We start from the raw sequence: 21,045 nt of genomic DNA on the forward strand, positions 1-21,045 counted from the left end.
TTTTCCCTGCCCGGGAGTGCCGCACATGCGTGGTTCCGCCCCCTGCGCCGGCCGAGGCGTAGCTGGCAAGCGGCAGAGACGGAGCAGGCCGACCACCAGCTGGCCCAGCTCAAGGGAGGTAAGGCACCCTCCGGAAAAGGGGGAAAAAATGGTGGACAGCCTTGCTTGGCGATCCCCGTGAAATGGTCGATTGACCCCAAATGGGGTCGCGACCCATAGGTTGAGAACCGCTGATCTATTCTATACCTGTGTGTTTGATTTTTCTTGCCTAAGTATAAGATCTTAATTTTCTGGCTACTAAATTGCATTTTGTTGCCAGTCTGTCAAGATCTTTGGGACATGCTGATACTGCCATACATATATGGGACATTCAGCACTGCCATACATATATGAAGAACGGCTGCAGGACTTGGGTTTGGCTAGTCTAAAGAAAAGAAAAAATAGGGGTGACATGATAGCAGTATTCCAGTATTTGAGAGGCTGCCACAAAGAAGAGGGGGTCAAATTATTCTCCAAAGCACCAGAGAGCAGGACAAGAAACAGTGGTTGGAAACTGATCAAAGAGAGAAGCAACCTGGAATTAAGGAGAAAGTTCCTAACAATGAGGACAATTAACCAGTGGAACAGCTTGCCTTCAGAAATTGTGGGCGCTCCATCACTGGAGGTTTTTAAGAGACTGGAAAGTCCCTTCTCTGAGATGGTATAGGTTCTCATGCTTGTGCGGGGGGCTGGACTAGAAGATCTCCAAGGTTCCTTCCAGCTCTATTCTATTCTAACCCCTGTGAAGTGGTTGAGCTAAGAGAATGAAGGGCTCAAAGTCATTTAGTGAACTTTGTTTCACTAACGGTGGACAAGAAACTGGGTTTCCTTTACCATACGAGCTCACAAGAAATAGATGAATCATGATAGAGAAAAGTTGGAACTCCTAGCCTTACCAAACATTTAACAAAGTAATGTCTGAAAGCTTTTTAATCTTCTTTTATTTACTGATCGTTGAGCACATCTTATAAATCAATACTCAACTGCTGAAGCTTTTCCTTGATATCTTTTTTGAGACTGCATTCAGTTAAGTTTTACATTTTACTGCTCCCACATAAAACTAAATTTTACTGCTCCCACATAAAACTAAATCCCTCCCTACTGAAAGGAAGCAGCATGTCTGGAGACCCATATTTTTTTCTACATTATTTCTGTTACTGACAGAGGACTCCTAACTCTGCAAGGGAGAATGTGTGTGCTAGTTATTTTTACATTCCTTATTTCCTCTGTAAAACACATAAGCCACACTGGATTCAAGGAAGCAGTGTGAGGATATAATTAACACACTCAAGTATTACCTTTTAAAAATAGTTTTTCAAGCGGAGCAACATAGTTGTCAATTATTATGAAGGCTATTATTATTATTATTATTATTACTACTACTACTACTACTACTACTACTACTACTACTACTACTAGCTGTACCTGGCCACGCGTTGCTGTGGCTCAGTCTGGTTAAATGGAAAAGAAAGAAAAGTGTGCTTTTATGTCCAACAGATGGCACTGTTTTTAAAAAAAACCATGTTTTTACCTGTCACAAGTGTGACATCTATATAATAGTAGGTATATAAAAACACGCACGTATTCGAATGCAACGTTGTGTCAAAATTTCAAAGCAATCAGTGAAGAACTTTCGGAGATTTAAGATTTTGAACAAACGAACATTTACATTTTTATTTATATAGATTATTAAAGTTGTTTTTTTCCCTGTAAATGCATACTTTGTAGAAATACATTTTTGAGTGGGCATCTGGATCACTCAAATCACTCAGTCACAAAAAGCACTAGAATTAATGGAAAGCCTAAATTTGGTTTAATTTTATTTATATTAAAGGTTAATAAAAATTAAATGTAGGTAATATAATCATCCTTCAGTCTGGTATTTAATTATTTCACTCATCTGTCACGCTGAAATGATGGCTGGGAAACAAGATTTGGAGGTCTTACGAATGTGTGTCCAAGATTTTAGGGAAGTTTGTGCACCTTTGTCTTATTCTCAAAAGTGGTGAAGTTTAAAGTGTGGGCAATGAATCACAACTGTTTTGCTTTTAGTTTTGACTTTCAAAGTTGAAAACTTGTTCAACCGAGTGCTTAGGAATACAAGGCATCCTGCAGTTAGATAATCATAGCTATCTTGAATGCTAAGTGAAGTGGAGTTTCTTAGCCAAGTTAATGGACCTAAAGTGAGTAGGATTCAAAGTTATAAACCAAGTTCAAATTTATATATTTAACTTGCTGAACCACAGATACACATTCCATCTTACACGGGCTAAGCAAAGACATGTAGGAACACTGGTATGTGGACAGCAACATTAATCTTCATCAAGGAATAGTTAATGAAATGCAGCTTTTTCTTTTGTTTCCCTCGGTTGTTTTTAATAGACTTTTTAGTTTTTATGAGTGCAAAAGGTATGTTTTTTTTAAAAAACGTCTATATGTTACATTTTTATGTCGCGGTGTGTTAACTGAAATTTGCTTCGTTTGTATATGTGAAACAACTTGTACCTCTGTAATTAGAAGGCAGTTTGGCGTATTATTCAAAATATGATTATATTTAAAATCAAAGTTCATATTTAAATGTGAAAAGAATTGACTTTCCCCTGGGTGGAAAATGTTTTGAAATAGCCACACAACAGTAATTAAGTTTTTCTTGACTTAAGTCTATTTTATTTTGCATAGAACACTATTATGTGAAAACAAGGGAAGCTTTGAGATCAGCAGTGTTACAGATTTATCTTGTTGTCCTACATATTTTTTTTTTGGGGGGGGGGTTGGTGATCGGAGCTGAAGACGCTATATCTTTGATTGGCCTAAGCAAAGACTGAAAGAACTCCACCCAGACTCATGACTGCCAGTTTCTTCTCATGCTATGGCTAAATGTGTAATTTTAGAAATTGGCTTGGAACAGATAGTCCTAAATATTGTTTAGTATACATTTTTTGGCTAGGTCAAATTATAGTGTTTATTGTGAAGATGAATAACCAGAAGAACATCATTGTGCAAAAACACCCTATGCCCCGCCTTTTGATGTTTAGCTTCTATTCACATACCAATAATAATAATAATAATAAAAAACCAGAAGCGGTGGCTTGAAATGGAATTTCATCATTGCATTTTTATAGATCATTACTACCACTGGCAGTATTTTATTTTCAAGTTGCAGCAGCTACAGTTGCATTGTTGAATTCATTTGATAAGAGCAGATAGTCTTCGACTTAGCAACCACAATTGGGAACAGACTTCCTGTCACTCAGCAAGGCAGTTGCTAAGTGGAACTGTACCAAATTTTATGATCTTGTTTGCCACAGTTGTTAAGCAAATCATTGCAGTTAAGTGAATACAGATTTCCCAATTGACTTTGCGGAAGAAAACCAAATGGAAAGTCACAAATAGTCATCCCATGACCCTGGGACATTGCAACCATTGTAAATATATGCCACTTGCCAAGCGCCCAAATTTTGGTCCTGTGACTGTGGGTATGCTGCAATGGTTGTATGTATGAGAACAAGTTGTAAGTCATCTTTAAGTGCTGCTGCAATGGTCACTAAACAAATGGTTTTGAGTCGAAGCATTCAGCTTTGTTGAATGAATAAAATGCCTGCTAAATTGTTATTGTATTGTATTAAGCAGCGGAGTTAATATTAAATGGAAGTGAATTATGTCTGGTGGTGAAAGTTTCAGGAATATTTGCATGCCCGGTAGTAGCTTAAATACCTTAATAAAAGGGTGGCCATGCTAAAAGAAGACCAACATAACATGATTTCTAGATAATACATGATTTGCAGAAATACAAAGAGTGGGAAGATCTATAACCCTCTAGATGGTAGATTAATTCCTATCAACCCCCAGCTAGCAAATTTGAGCATGATTGTTTCTTCAGTGAAAAAGATTTATAAATTGTATGCATGTATGGTTATATGTACTCACGTATACAAGTATGTAACAAGTTACCTGCAATAATGATGGGTATTGTAGTATTGATAGAAAGATAATCAGTTCCCTGTTCGAGTTATCAAATAAGCAGCCTTGTTTTTCAGATGTGTAAGGTGATTCAGATTATTCTTACATTAATGAACATACAACATACTTAATACCAAATTAAAAGAAATTTCAACTCAGTGGATATAAAAAGAAGTAAAGGTCACTGATTCTTTGTGATACTTTACGGTATAAAGCTTATATTGTATACAGGATATTCCTTATCCTGCTATGATTCCTTATTATGATAATGGCTGCAATAAAAAAAAGCATGCATGCAAAAAAAAATGAAATGAAGATAATTTTAGGAAGAAATCTGATAAATCTCAGAAGTGGAAATAAATCATTATTAGATACGGGGAAATTTATTTACCCTCAGTTTACTTCCTTACTGGGGTTCACATGTTGCTCTAATCCAGCAGGGCTCTGTGGCTTTTCTTTCTATCTTACAGTAAAAAGGCTAAAATACAATGCCAGTGTAGTAAAATACTAGAGCTACAATAAGAAACAATAGTAAACAATACTAGAAAAGAAATGAAGGCCACTGGGGTTTAGGTATTCTGCTGTGTCGTTTTATGAACTTCAGTGGGTATCCATTTAATTGGCAAAAGATGTCTTCTCTCCTCCACCTTGGACTCAACCGTACTGCAATAGTGTCATCTCTCTTAAGTTGTTCTAAAGCAAGGCTTGTCAACCAGTGGTACGGGTACCACCTGTGGTACATTGGCACCTATCAGGTGGTACGCGACCATCCTAGAAAAGTAGCGGGGGAGGGGAATGAGCTGAATCGGTGGCAGCACCGCACAAGCCTGAGCGAGAGACGGCTGGAGCTGCAGGGCTGTCAGGGCTCAGCGGAAGTGCCAGGATCAGCGCCAGGCTCCAGCTAGAGCTCAGCGATGATCCTGGTGCTTCTGCTGAGCCCAGAAGAAGCACCAATCAGCTGGAATGTTGCAGCATCTCCAGGGTCTTGTGATTTACATTTAGATGCTTGGCAACCGATTCATATTTATGACGGTCACAGTGTCCCAGGGTCATGTGAAGTGACCAAAACCTGCTGCAACCACCCAGCAGACGGGGGGAATAAAAACCAAACACCCCCCCACCCCACCCCCGCTGCCAATCCTCCACAGAAACGCTCACAACAATGAAAACCTCGGATAGGAGGAAGAGCGCTGCCGGGCGGGCAGGCAGGTGTCTTGCTCGGCTGTGGCATGGGGGGCACTTTTTTCAGTGCCATTGTAACTTCAAACAGTCACTAAACGAACTGTTTTAAGTCAAGGACTACCTGTACTTTATTACTTTTTTCCTTTTTTTGGTCATCAAGTTTTTGACACCTTGCTGGTGGTACTTGGATGTTGCCATATCCTAAAAGTGGTACAATGGGTGAAAAGGTTGAAAAGCTCTGTTCTAAAGCCTCCATTTCATCTTTGGATAGTGTCTGGTAGTGCGTATGGTGCATGAGTAGCCCAGTGACCTGTAAAAGGTTAAAAGTGAAGGACAAGATAAAGGAAAGAAAAAGAACCAATGAAGCATATTCTGAACTTCTTTGCAGCAGTTACAAACATAGCCATTATTATCTCCACTCTCCTGCATTGAATATCGTGGTTCTCTTCTTCCCACAGACAAACCTTTTTAATCAACAAATCGCCAGATCATCAGTTCACTTTTATTCATTTTCAGCAGAAAGTCCATAAGGGGTTTGCAGTCTTTTATAAAAGTAGTTGCAGCTTGATCAAACAAATCAAATTAGAAATTTCTGCAAGCTCAGCCACCTTCTCAATCCATTCCTTCATTGTGGTGTTTCTGTAGTCTTCCATCTTTATGCTTATAATGGCCTTCTGTAATTACCATATATAAAACCAATTGTCCATGAGCCTTTTCTATAGTGGTGTTTTTCTCTCTGATCTAAGTAACTTTTCACTTGTGGACTTGGAAATATAAACACATATTAGATTGTTACCTAGAAGAGCAGCAATCTCTTTTCTAACTTTACCTATTGAATCACATCTGCACCAATAACCGTATTTTTTTCAGACTAGGACTGTATTTCTTGAATGTGATTTCTATCTATGGCTACTAAATGATTTAGTCTTTCTCTTTTTATAGCATCCCAAGTGCTTATTGTTGTGAAGTTATGCCAATGGGGATTACAGAAATATTCAAGCTCTTATATAACTTTTAAAAGCAGTTCCTAAAGTACCAGCATGAAAGGGATGGAGGAAGATGGATTAAACTTTAAACGGGGTCTTAACAGAAGTAGAATCATTTTAATCATCTACATTATGATATTCCATTTGTTTTCTTAAGTTTCAACCTTCTTTTCTTTGTACAATTTTGTTTTGTAGTAGTTCACTTATCAATTATCTTAATATGTAGTTTTCTAAATTTATGATACATTAAGCTGGTATCTTACACTGATCCTTTTCTTTGATACTAGTCTTATGAAAACATGCTTGGCAGTACAAGCACTGATTACTCATTTAAATATTGGTTGCTTTCATTTAAGAAAAAAATACTCTTTATAATCCAAGGCTGCCATTGATTAGGAGAAAAAACAAAAAATAATTCCAAGAGATTTCATCCTATACTAGATCTGTCATCTAGATGGCAAAAAAACAGGGGGAGTAGTTTTTCAATCCCTCCCTCCCTCACATAGCCTCCAGCCTTTAATTTGGAACTTGGTTTTGCTATAGATTTCTCCTAGCTATCAGCTTAGTTTATTATTGTTGTCACAATGAAAGACTGACTATATAGTACCTCGTATTGCAATGCCAAAAGCTAAAGAACAATTATCATTTATCTGTGTGATTAAGAAGGCACACTCTTTTAAGCTTTTACAGTTCAACGTACATACATACTTTTTAAAAGCCAAACATGGCTATTGCATTATACAGCTTCTATAACTGATAAACTTCTTTCATGTTTTTCCCCCAATTACTTCAGGATTGTCATAGCAAGACTTGCTAGGGCAGCATGAGTGCTGAATGTCAGCATGTAATGTGTGATAACAATATGATGATCTTTTCTGGATATCACATCCAGTTATTTTACTTCCATTTCATATCTTGAAATTGACTGAGCGTGTAAGATGTGATAACAACGTGGTGATCTTTTCTGGATATCACATCCAGTTACTTTACTTTCAAGCACATATCTTAAAATTGGCCATGTACACATCTTGAAATTGACTGTAGCATTGTGTCACCGTGTTATTAATGGCATGGGATATTTAATCAGAAAACTGATACGCACCCGTTTCTTTGATGGCTATGAGTACAATATAATGCGAGATACAACATTATGCAAGCAAATGTTCACTAGCACTAGAGAGAAACTCATTTTGACTGCCTGACTTCTCAAGTGTTGGGGGAAACCACTTTCATTCATGAAAATACACAATGCATTGACCCACTGGAATTCATTCATCTTCTCTAGATAATGGCTAAAACAAGGGTAGCAAAAAACCATATACCTGGATGCAATAACATTATTTATTAAAATTATAGTTAAAAGTCAATTTTATGATTGCTTCAAAACATAGTGTAAGATTCCAGTAACCATTACAAACCAGACAACCCAGGCCCTGTTTGGTCATTGTTTTAAAGATAATTTACTTAGCTAAAAGGAGAAGCAGAATGACCAAGGGCAGGCAAAAAAGCAGCGGGAGCAGGAACAACTTCCAACTTCTTGTTGGCTTCCCTATTCAGTTTCCTTGTGGGAATCATTGGAAATCTCCCTCCCTCCTCCCTTCCCTTTCCTTCCTAGCAAGCTGGTAGGTAGCTGCTGCTGGGCAAGGAAAGGGAGTGAGAGAGTGTGAGACTGGTAGGGAACTATCGCAGAAGATTAAAAATGAAAGCCAGGTGACTGCAGCAGTAGCCTAGCAGTGGAGCAGCAGCTAGTTGTACTGAAGCAGCCACAACTTCCCCAAATTTCATTCCCTCAGGAGTCATGGGTCCCAGATTTTGGATACATTAGCCAGTGTGAGGTCCCTCAGTTCAAAAGTAGTTGCCCTATGTTGTACCGTTTCATCCAGTTAAAGGCCATTACAAGAGTTTTAGTAGTATAAAGATACTTAGCCAGAGATCCAGGATCTGAAAGCCCAGTCAGGACAGAACTGTTGAAGGCCTCAAATTGTAAAAGCTATAAAAGAGCCAACTTTCTTTTTTCTTTATTTGCTGATTTTTTTCAAGATCGTTGGAGCTACAATAGACAGGTTGGAGAAGGTGCTACAGGATCTCTTTCTTTATAGAAAAGCCTGAAATGTACTTAATAAGTTTAGTAGGGCTCCCTAGTTTACAGGTAGTCCTTGACTTACAACCACCATTGAGCCCAACATTTATGTTGCAAAGTGAGAGTTTTGTTGAGTTTTGCCCCATTTTACCGCTTTTCTTGCCACAGTTGTTAAGTGAACCATTGCAGCTGTTAAGTTAGTAATACGATTAAGTGAATTCGGCTTCCCCATTGACTTTGCTTTCCAGAAGGTCGCAATAGCCGATCACCCCCAGGACACAGCAACCGTCATAAGTATGAGTCAGTTGCCAAGCATCCGAATTTTGATCACGTGACCAAGGGGATGCTGCAGTGGTCATAATTGTGAAAAACTGTCATATCACTTTGTTCAGTACTGTTGTAATTTCAAATTGTCACTAAATGAACTGTTGTAAGTCAAGGAGATGGTACATGGTAGGTACCAGGCAGAGGATCCAGTCCAGAAAGTCTGAAGATTCTGATGCCTTGGTAGAGTTACAGTTTAGTGATATTGTGTTCTTGAAAACCATTAGATGAGACTACAAAAAATATTGTAACTTTTGTTTGTGTAACTTGTTCGTTCACCTTTACCCCAGCTGTTTCTAAAAAGTGATAGAAAAATACCATATAAGTCACTAAATATTGTCCACATTAACTCCTTGCTAAATTATCTCTAGGTCTAAATGTAGTCATAACTGTTTGATTTCATTATCTTTTATTCTGACATTTTCACATTTTCATACGTGATGGTGGCTTTATCTCTCTCTCTTTTTTTTTACTACTTTTAAAGTTTTATGCCACTTCAGTAACAGATTATCGTGAGACTTGACCACAGACATTCCTACCATCTTAAGGAACATGCCTTTTTCAGTTTTATTCATTGTTAAAGATTTCCCCAAATATGGAATGGTGTCTTAGACAATACAGGTCTTAGCGAATAGTAGGCAGCAGTCTACTTTTAAGCCTGGATTGCTTTGAAATCAGTATATGCTTTGGCAGTGTGAATGAGGATTATCAAAAGCAACGTGGTTTATTGCCATCCGGTTTCATGGACACTGCCTGTGAACGTCCATGAATGGGAGCTGAAAAATTTGCATTGCTAATACTTGCTTGAAGAGCATAAAACTGAGTCCATCCTTGCACACCATTCAGTCAAGAGGCTCGTTCATGACTGATTTTTTTCCCCTCCGCAATAGTAGTCATTTTTAGAATGGCAGCACCTTTAACAGGATCTTTAAACATCTAAACAATAAAGATCAAAAAGTTTCTCTCGATTTTTTTTTAAGCAAGGTTAAAAAGCTATACTCACTCAACTCCACTGATTTGTTGCCATGGAACAAACAGGGCAGCCTTGGAAAGCTTATTTTTTCTTTTTACTGTTTTGAACAGCCTGTGAATTGAAGGAAATGTTTCTTAAACCTGAAGAATTGCTGAGCTGAATGTAAAGGTGCACGCAACTTCAGATGAAGCCCAGGTGATTAAATGCTTCACAAGAGAAATAGAGATGGTGGTAGTGGCAATGGTAGTCTCACCCGAAGATCTTCTTGACTCCTTAATTTTTTTCTGCACGAGAAATCTTTTATATGGCCTATTTATTCTGTCATTGCACTCCTGTCCCCATTGTGTAAAGTGATGCAGAGCTCATCCTGCAGAATTGATTCTCAGTGTCTGGGTGGCAGATCTCTAGACTGCAGGCTAGATGGTGCCACTATATCCATCTTTGGCGCCTCCTATTCTACTCTAAAGGACATGATTGAAAGAATATCTTACCTTCAAGTAGAAGGAAGTATTCATGTAGAGTAAGGGGGGGAGTAGCTTTCTTCCCAAGATTCTTTCTCTCTGAAAGCACAAAGCAGTTACAGAGGGAAATGCAGAAGATGAACGGTAATAATTCCTGGTTGCTTCCCGCATAGAAGAACTGCATCTTCCATGCAGATGAGGACTGCACGGTTGTACTTCCTCCACTCTGAAGCTATGCTGTCTGATATTACCAATCCTCTCTGCATGCTTTTTGCAACACTGGATTTCCCAGTTACCCACCACCACACACAACACACACACACACACACACACACACACGTTGCAAAAAAGACACATTGCTAATATCATAATATCTGGGAAAGCTTAGAAGTATTGCTAATCTCTTGTTTCTTTTGTTTTATCTTCCACTGTCTAAAGGTTTCATTTTGGTTTTCTCTCTTCCTCTCAACAATGCTGAAGTAAATGCATTTGTACACATGTTTCCAAATTTCATTAGTATAGATGCAGTGTTTTAAAGTGAAAAGCTAAGCTATGTAATGAAATAGTTCAGTCTATCAGTATGGGTGAATATCACAGATGCCTTTGTGGTCGTTCTCTGGTGCCACCTAATAGCTCTCAACAGATGACAACAATCAGCTGATTTCTTTAGGCTCCAAAGCTAAGCAAGCACTAGAGGCACAAAACTAGTCCCATAAGTGCTTTTCAGTTCCCACGCTGTACTACCATTTCTAATAATTAAAAATAATTTCCTTGGATTTCAGCTGCAAGCTAGCAGGCATCCTCCTGTGTCTAGCCAATTCAGCTTCAGAGTCTGCCCATTCTTGGCCGAAAAGAATATACATAATCTCTTCCCGTTACATAATAACGAATAAAGAAGCTGCTATCCTGTGATAAGGCTTTAGTCTCCTATTAAACAAGTATCTTTCTGTCTGTTTGGATGACCAAAGGAAAAAGTTAAGGAACAAATGCCAAAGAGTTTGTTATTGATTCTGAAGTGGTTCATTGTTGACATTTAGATGCTCATCTGCCTTTTTTCCTGCCATTTATCTCCCATTGATCTTGTATACCAGATGGAAAATACTTTGCACCTATAGTTGTCAGTGACGTACAGCTTCTGCCCTTCCATCCAGCATTATCAATGATAATGGATACGGTTATTTGTTTTTTCCTTTTTAAAACTCTGTAATCCCTTGGTTCAAGATGGAGTCAGGGCGACTGAATGGAGCTGAGCATTTACTTGCCAGATGCCCTTCCTGACGCCTGTGCAGACTTCCCAGCTAATATTTTCTCTTTGCACCCTGATCTGTCGCTGCCTGTCAACCTTCCAAGTGGGAGGCGAGCATCTTCACCTCTAGGCCACTGCACTGCTTAATGGTGGATACGGTTATAATTTAGCAAAATCCTGAGGACCCTTTTGTTCTGTAAAAAAGGAAAAGTGGTTATAGTCATAGTGTCAGGCTTGGTAGCTGAACATTATTCAGCAACTTTACTTCGATTCTTCACTATTCAGAGGTGGTTTTCAAGAATGTTACAACCCAACATAAAAATTTTCTTTGACACTATTTCTGGAAATAAAGCCGGCAGCATTCACGGCTATTCTAGAAGTTTAGCTGCTTTTGCAGGTGTTGTTTGTTTTCTTACTAAAGTTTGCAATGTTTAAGCTAAGGATACAAGATAAATATGTATTAGTTAATATTTACAACTGTGTTTCCCTGGAAATAAGACCTGGCCTTTTTTTTTTCCTCCAAAAGAGGCACCAAGTCTTATTTTCGGGGGGGGGGGGAGTCTTTTCCATTCACCTCACAGTGGCAGCACCGACAGCCCCCCCACTTCTGCGGGCAAAGGAGCAGCTTCATTCTGCAGCTGAGAATGAAGCTCCGGCGTGCATTTCGCTGTCAGAGGCCTTGACTGCGAAATGCAGGCCAAGCTTCATTCTCAGCTGCAGAATGAAGCTGCTCTTTCCGGCAAGGCAAGTGTTGATCCATGGGAGGCCTGGCTGCAATGGTAAGCTCCACACCCCCACCCCCACTTGATTTTTAGGTGTGTGCCTCGCCCCAAAACTAGGTCTTATTTTTTGGGGTAGGGCTTATATTAGGCTCACCCCCAAAATCAAGCTAGGGTTTATTTTAGGGGTACGTCTTACTTTCGGGAAAACATGGTATATAGCAGGAGTAGGCAACCTTGGCTCTTTTATGACTCGTGGACTTCAACTCCCAGAATTCCTGAGCCAGCCATGCTGAGGAGAAAGGGAGAGGTTTCCATGCTGAGCCATGCTGGCTCAGGAATTCTGGGAGTTGAAGTCCACGAGTCATAAAAGAGCCAAGGTTGCCTACCCTGGTATATAGGAATAAGAGTCATTTTGGATGTGTGGATGACCTAAACTTCATTTAATTAGTTGTTTAGTAGTTAGATACATATTATCCTTAAACAGGGATTGGTTCAATAAGAAAGCCACAAAACCTCTCTCTAATATTTGAAGATGCTTCACATTGGGTAAGTAAAGCACTTTTAGGTGTTCAATTGGCTATTGTAAAATAGTTTACATAGTTGCATATGAAATTCCAGGGGATGAGGAACTATTTGAAGGCCTGATTAACTTCTGTGATGAGTTACAAGGGATTGCAGCCTTTTCCAAACTATGTATACTTGACAACAATTTTTTAAAAAGAGATTATTCTATTAGCAGCCATCTTGCCTTTAAGTGGCATGACTGCATCTTTTCAGAAATTAGATTTGCTACGCCATTAAATAACACAAAGAGGCTTTCATGCCTCTTTCTTTACTGTGTACAGTTCTGTAGTGTTTCTTACTAGGCCACCAAAATGTATAATGAAATGTGTTCTTAAGCATCTTAAAAAAATAGAAACATTTAAAACAATTAGAATATTAATTATCTTTTAATTTCATTTTGCCCCTTTTGACACTTTCTATCTCTGGTCCCTGTAAGAGTGTATTTAATTTTATCCATTTATCACTTTGTCTTTTGCCACTGGGAAAAATAGATGGTGCAGACTTTTATACTTTTAAGACAATATGCTTTAGGTCCATTCATCCAGAATGGACTGTCTTGATTCAGAGTCTTCTTCTTTGTTTGCAGCTGGGCAGCTAGCCGGCAACTCTTCTGTAGAGATGTATCGTCAAGTGCTATTGTCTGGTTGCCGCTGTGTTGAGCTGGACTGCTGGAAAGGCCGAACTGCTGAAGAGGAGCCGGTCATTACACATGGATTCACCATGACAACGGAAATATCCTTTAAGGTACATTTGAGAATATCCCTGGTGTTGCAATGTAAAAACATAATACAAAATAGAATATTTATGCACATGTGTACATGCACACATAACATGTCTACAGGTGACTATAGAATGCCTCCAGAAAAAAACAAATAATGCATAGGTTAGAAATTCAATTCAATAGAGCAGTGGTTCTCAACCTTTTTAATGCCGCGACCCCAACCGGTCGTAAGTTGAGGACTAAACCGGTCGTAAGTCGAGGACTAAACCGGTCGTAAGTCGAGGACTAAACCGGTCGTAAGTCGAGGACTTTCCCTGCCCGGGAGCGCCGCGCATGCGTGGTTCTGCCCCCTGCGCCGGCCGAGGCGTAGCTGGCAAGCGGCAGAGGCGGAGCAGGCCGACCACCAGCTGGCCCAGCCCAATGGAGGTAAGGCACCTGCCGGAAAAGGGGGAAAAATGGTGGACAAAAAAATGGCGGACAAACAAAATGGCGAACAGCCTTGCTTGGCGACCCCCATGAAATGGTCGATCGACCCCAAATGTGGTCCCGACCCACAGGTTGAGAACCACTGCAATAGAGAAAGGTAAAAAAAAAAAAAAAAAGCGGGAATTTCAATTATCAGGCCATTTCTTAAGAGGCTGTGTGACTCCAGTACAAATGGATTGCTTTCAAATTGTAGATAGTTGCTGTATTCACACTCCTATGCACTCAAAGCATTTTTTTTTTCAAATTATTTCTGGAGTGTTGCCCAGCCAATGTGCATTATTTAACTTTTATAATAATGAGGTTGTATATAAACTTGCAGAAAATGATGGGAAGATAAAAGAATGATTATCTTAATTATATTCTATATTCTTAATATTTTGCTCCATTATACTTAATATTAAGGAATGATTATCTTTATAAGATGCTAACTAACTCACTGGTTTCTGAGTAAGACCAGTTAATTTCAGCCTTGTGCTCATTTGGATAAAAAAATAATAATCACTTTTTCAGTAGTGAAAGGAACTTTTGCAGATCATCTGGCAGTGCTGTAATGGTAAATTTTGAAATCTTCAGGGACTATAGACCAGAATAAGAAGTAAAGCAATCTCTGAAAGCAGCAGTGGAAAACTCCTTTCATATTTTTGTTGAGAAAATTGCATGGATACATCCATGACGACACCAGGCATCTAACTCAGCTCCAAGGACTTTAAGCCTATCTTTGTTAAACAAAGCATTTTTATATCACACTCTATTGCCTACATGCATGTAGAATAGCTTATGTCTCCATACTTGCAAATAACTATAAATAAATCTACATGTTGATCAAATTAACTCTTTTATAATGAAATCCATGATTCTTATGATGCAATAAAATTTTTCCTTTCACACACTTCCAGGAGACATAAAATGCATGTAGTCAGAACTTTACAGCATAAAGTATTGCTAGGCGTGAATCTCATGAATTCTCTGTTTTGTTGCGTAGGATCCCCAGGTCTTCTTGGAGAGGGATAGAGCCCAAAGTGAAAAAAAAGGAAATTACTGCCCAGTATTGGATAGAATGATAAATGGAAGTTTGAGATTACTGTAGAATGCCAGTTTTAATTAACTAGTAATGGTACAAACAGAAGTAGCTATTTCAGCTGAAACATTTCATTAATAAACTGTTTACAAAACATATTTGGCTTCAGCATTTTTAAGGAGACGAAAAACAAGATTTTCAAACCAGAAAAGGCATGATTCAATTCAATAACAGGTATACAATTCTCACAAAACTGATAATACGTGAATATATGGGCAAAGATGGACTGTTTCGGCTAGTTTTGAAACAGGTCATGATCTCTCTGGGCCTTTTTAAGATTTTATTCAGCCTGGCACTTTTCCCCAGACAGAGATAGCAGCAGAATAGTTATATTTAAAAGTTATTTACTAAGGGAGATAACAATGATCATCACAGTTGCCTGTATCTGCAGATGTGTTACTAAGGTCATTCATGTGCATGTCATCTTTCTGTGTATGTTAAAAAGCACATTTATTCAGGGGTACGAGGAAAGTAAAACATGAATTCTGGTATTGGGAGGACAGTAAAATAAGTTTGATTTCATATCAGTAACAAAATAGCTAAGTTAATAATTTAAGGGGCAGATTTCAGGTATTCTTGGTGTATTTTGGATGACTCCCCCCTCCCCCCCCCCGTCTCAGTCTTTGCAAAAGTATCCTGGTATCATTACTCGCTGAATAATTAACTGAAGCTAGATATTCCTTAAAAAGCAAAATATTTTAATCTTCAGGTTTTTTTAATTTAAAGCAATGAGATTGAGGCAGTTACAGGAAAACATAATTATCCCATGATGTATATTATCGCTGCTTGTCAGACTTCCTTTGTTGTATTTTCAGTTGATCTTCTTTCCTTCAGTTGACCTTTTACACACACACACACACACACACACACACACACAGAGAGAGAGAGAGAGAGAGAGAGAGAGAGAGAGAGAGAGAGCTTTGTGTGTGTGTGTGTATGGTATCGTTAATATTGAATCTGTCCAAAAACCAAAACTGCTTTTTCAGACATCTCTCTCTCTCTCTCTCTCTCTCTCTCTCTCACACACACACACACACACAGAGAGAGAGAGAGAGAGAGAGAGAGAGAGAGAGAGAGAGAGAAAGAGAGAGAGAGCTGTCTATCTGTATGTAATTCATGAGATGATTTAGCTTGCAGATTTTACATAGCAATGGTTTGTGGAATTTTGATTAATAACAGAAAATATATTTTGAAGATACATTCTCTTCAGACAATGCCTCAGAATTCAGGACATTGTGTTTGAAATCCCTTTTACCCCTTTACTAACTGCTATCTGTAATTCTTCATCTTTTTTTCTTCAGCGCAATTTGTAACTGTCTATAAAAATGTGCCCTTCTCTCCATTCTTTTCTGCTATCTACCAATAAGCAGTGGTGGGATTCAGCCAGTTCGCACCACTTCGGCAGAGCCCGCAGCTAATTTTTTGTTGCTCAGGTTCAGAATGGACTTCCGGAAGCAGCATCCACACAGAGAACCGGTTGTTCACATATTTGAATCCCACCACTGCCAATTAGTAATGATTTCGTGTCATCATCGCCCATTCCTATATACCTGGGATAATAATGGTGTATCTTGTAGATGTTATTTGTTATTATTTCTGCTGAATAGAGCTAGGAGCCTTCTATCCTATGTAACAGGTCATACACTGTAATTTTATCAAGTAACATATATTTTACCTCGAATGATGGATTTAAGTTTGAAAAATATATAAACAAACCTTTTAATCCTGAATATACATATATATATATATATAATAAATATATATACATTTAAAACTGTAGCCTATCGCTATTTAATAAACAAGTGCCAGGATTTCACTATTCAGTATGCTTCTTTGTTATAAATATTTCCCTGCTTATGTATTTATCTTATCAATTATTTATTGTGTACTGCTTTGTCTTCCCTTTAAAAGTTTTATTATTTATTTGTTATATCTCTGGATTCTTAGTTATTTGCAACGCTCCTTCAATTGTCTTTTCATAAGATCATAATGTTTCTCTTTAGGGAAAGTATATAAGTACCCCTGAGTAATATTAATAAAGATAAATTTGTTAGCCTTTTAAAAACCTTGACAAAATTAAATATGCCCAATACATTTTGATACTCTTCCTCCTCAGGGACAGTGAAATGCAGTATTGTGCAAAAGTATTAGGCAGTTGTGCAAAAATGCTGTAAATTAAAAATGCTTTCAGAAATAGAAGTGTTGATAATTTATTTTTTAATCAATTAATATAAGGGAATGTTAATGAACAGAAGAGACATCCAAACCAAATTAATATTTGGTGTGACCACGCTTTGCCTTCAAAATAGTATCAATTCTTATGCTTGCACAAAGTCGGGGGTTTTGTAGGATTAGATTCAGGTGTGTGATTAAGCAATTATACCAAGCAGGTGCTAATGATCATCAATTTCATATGTAATTTGAAACACAGTCATTAATCGAAACAGAAACAGCTCTGTAGGAGGCTTAAAAACTAGGTGAGGAACAGCCAAACTCTGCTACTAAGGTGAGGTTGTAGAAGACCGTTTCATGTCACCATGGCAAAACTGAGCACAGGAACCAGACAAAAGATAGGTATTCTGCATCAGCAATGCCTCTCCCAGGCAAAGATTTCAAAGCAGACTGGGGTTTCAAGATGTGCTGTTCAAGCTCTTTTGAAGAAGCACAACGAAATGGGCAACATTGAAGACTATAGATGCAGTGGGTCAGCCAAGGAAGCTTAATGCAACAGATGAAACACATAATGCTTACTTCCCTTTGATTTTGGAAGGTGTCCAGTGCCATCAGCACAGAACTGATGGAAACCCGTGGGACCCAGGTACACCCATCTACTGTCTGGAGAAGTCTGGCCAGAAACAGTCTTCATGGCAAAATTGTGGCCAAAAAGCCATATCTCCGACGTGGAAACAAGGCTAAGAGACTCAACTATGCACAAAAGCACAGGAAGTGGGGTGCAGGAAAATGGCAGCAGATGCTCTGGACTGATGAGTCAAAATTTGAAAACATTTGGCTGTAGCAGACGGCAGTTTGTTTTCTGAAGGGCTGAAGAGAAGCACAATTATGAGGGTCTGCAAGCAACAGTGAAGCATGGTGGAGGTTTCTTGCAAGGTTGGGGTTACATTTCTGCAAATGGAGTTAGAAATTTGGTCAGGATCAATGCTGTCCGCAACGCTGAGTAATACAGCAGATACTTATCCATCCATGCCATTACCATTAAGGAGGTGTGTGATTGGCCCCAGATGTATTCTGCAGCAGGACAGTGACCGCAAACGTGCAAATATTTGGAACAACCTTGAAGGAACCTTGCCGAGTTCCTTCAAAAACTGTGTTCAAGTGTACCTAGAAGAACTGATGCTGTTTTGTAGACAAAGGGTCATCACCCCAAATATTGATTTGATGTGGATTTCTCTTCTGTTCATTTACTTTCCATTTTCTTAAAAGCATTCTTAATTTATAGCCTTTTTGCACAACAGCCTAACACTTTTGCACAGCACTTAAATCAGAAAAAGTAGTAGAAGGTTAACATAGGATACTAAGTTGAAAGCATCAATATATACAGGGAGGAATGTCTATTACAACAATGAGTGCAGTAAATTAATTGTTCATGACAAGTCCCTAGAACCTGTGCATTCCTTTCTCCCTTCTTTTCTTCTAATGTGGCTGGGAGGAGAATTTGATTAGGGATCTGTTCCACTAATAAACCTTGGATTGCCCTTCACACATTGCACAAAGCAATAACCTGGTTTATTGGGTTTGGGTTGGAGAAATGCTAAAATGTGGACGTAGTTTGCTTCTGGAGTGGCTGCAGGTTTGTTTGATGTTCCTGTAAACTGCATCTGTCCTGGCAACTGAAATAATATTTCCCTATAAAAAGGAAAAAGTCAAAACCCACCTGGTTAGAGAAGAGATAGATCAAGAATGAATGGCTACTGAATAAATGTGATTGAGGTGCTTTGGACACAATGAATAAGGTTTGAAGCACAAAATAAATATACGAATGGGTCAAGAAGAGGAAAAATCAAAAAAGAAAAGTCATGGTTGGATAGAATTGTGAGAAGTTCTTTGAAGGAAGACCTTGGAAGAACTAAAGACAAAGTATGAGTCAGCGAATGGATATGTTAGAAGACAAAAATGTGTTTAAGGAAAAAAAAGATATCTAACAGTATGATGATTAATGTTAGTACAAACTAGTTTTAATTTTAACTGTAGATCCTTTTTTTTTTTTTGGCTTTCTATTTCTTATCCTGTGCTGAACTCTCCATAGCATTGCTTTCCTCAAAAGGAAATGGTGTGATAGATAGGTATGTGCAACTTGATGTTACCCTAAACTGTACAAACTTATTGTATCTTGAATACACATATTCTAGGGGGAATGGGAAAGGAGTCACGACATGTTCTAAAGCTTACCCATAAATGCAAATGATTTTATTATTAATCAACCTTTTTCTTAATCGGGCTATTATAGAATACAAGAGTAACTCTCTTACATGGTATCCTTTGATTATAATGAAGCATTCTAGTTCCAATCTATACATGCTTAAGTAGGGACTATATTCCATACAATTCAGTAAGATTTACCTCTGACCTTTTTAGGATTGCAGTTTTGCTAGGCTGTATAGTTCATCTAAATTTTGTGTTGTTTCACCTCATTTTTGGTGATTTAATTAATTTTTTTATTGTATTACCACTCTAAAGTTTTTATCATTCATTCTAAATAATACTATTTCCTATAAATATGTCCAGTATATGTATATGCATACTTACATACATATTGAGGGAAGTCAGAGCCCCAGAGAAGGAAATACTAAAAGGGCAGAAAAATATATTTCCTCAAAAGGATTTTTAAAAGCAGAAACCAACCCTGCCCCTATGTCTCTCTGTCTCAAGCAAGAGCCAGCCCTATACAAATGCAAATGTAAAACCATCAGAAAGTTGGAGCCAGAAACTCAAGAAGACAAAGACCTAAAATCTGCATACCCCACCCAAACTCTAGGAGCCATTAGCCCCATCACCAGGGAAGCAGGATATGATAATAGGACTAACCCATCACCATAAAGAATACCAGAGAGGCACACCTAAACTCAGGTCAGAATACGTGACACAGGAAATAGCCTCAAAGTTCATGCCACAGGAACAGGAAACTATTCCAAACAAAAGGCTTTCAGAGGGTATAGAAACCTACTCCACATGTGCTCATTCCTTGATTTCTCTCCTCCTTCCTGCCAGAACCATCTTTCAGTCTGGCTCTTCAATAAACTGCAACCATCTTCCCAAAGCAGTCGCCACGTTGTTTATTTATCCCCGGCTTGGATGAACCAGGATGAAGACTTTTCTTTCAACAATATAGTATATATGTATCAGTAGTGAGAGAAAGAAACAGTTTTTAAAATAATAAAACCTTTCAAATAGTCCTGGATCCTAGAAGAATGTATTTGTATTACTGAAAATGTATTTTTAACTTGATTGTTGGAAGACAAATATAATAATTTTACAAACAAAATATTTGGATTTTTTTTTTGCAACCTTTAAATTGAAAGCAGCAGTCAATGTATAGTTAACGACCACTTGCTCAGTGATTGTTCGAAGTTGCAATGATGCCACATGAGTGATACTTATAATCAGTCCTCAAAGTTCTGGCCCTTGCACCACTCCTGTCGTCACATGATTGTGAATTGGGCATTTGACAACCAACTCACGATTTTGATGGTTGCACTATCCTGCAGATCAACATTTGCAACCTTTCCAGTTGGTTTTCCACAAGCAAAGTCTGCAGGGAAGCCTACAGAGAAGGGTGCAAGCTGTTCCCACCACTTATTCTCCCATAGCACCCCCTGCCCAGCAGTGATACGGCAGCAACTCTTCCCCAACCTGCATGTAGTCAGGTGGTGCCTTAGCATCCCCTCCTGAGACCTTATGCACTCACAGTGTCACAGAAACCTTTCTCTGCCAACGCACACTCACTGCAACACATACACACACATTGGTTCACTCTGTAGGACAGTACATACCCACCATCCAGCCTGCTTGTGAGCTGCCAGGGACTTGCAAATTCTAGGCAATTTTCCCATTGACTTTGTGGGAAGCCAGAAGGAAGTCACAAGTCGTAGACATGTGAAGTTCTTCCTTAACTACCTGGGAATTTGACTTAACAGCAGTGGGAATTTCGGGGATTGCTATCATTGAGCAATGCAGTTCCACAACAACAGCCACACCACTTAGGGAT

General features: G+C 38.6%; 1 protein-coding gene across 1 annotated transcript in view; it reads left to right on the forward strand.

Annotated features, from left to right (window-relative positions):
- The window catches only part of PLCB1 (phospholipase C beta 1), a 132,026-nt gene that overhangs the window by 62,960 nt on the left and 48,021 nt on the right, over positions 1–21,045 (forward strand). The window contains exon 8 of the mRNA XM_029283655.1: positions 13,124–13,281. Within this exon, the coding sequence (XP_029139488.1) occupies positions 13,124–13,281 (158 nt within the window). The remainder of the gene's footprint in view (positions 1–13,123; positions 13,282–21,045) is intronic.

This window comes from Protobothrops mucrosquamatus, unplaced genomic scaffold (genome assembly GCF_001527695.2).
Source record: "Protobothrops mucrosquamatus isolate PMUCROS unplaced genomic scaffold, P.Mucros_1.0 scaffold166, whole genome shotgun sequence".
Classification (NCBI taxonomy): Eukaryota; Metazoa; Chordata; class Lepidosauria; order Squamata; family Viperidae; genus Protobothrops; species Protobothrops mucrosquamatus.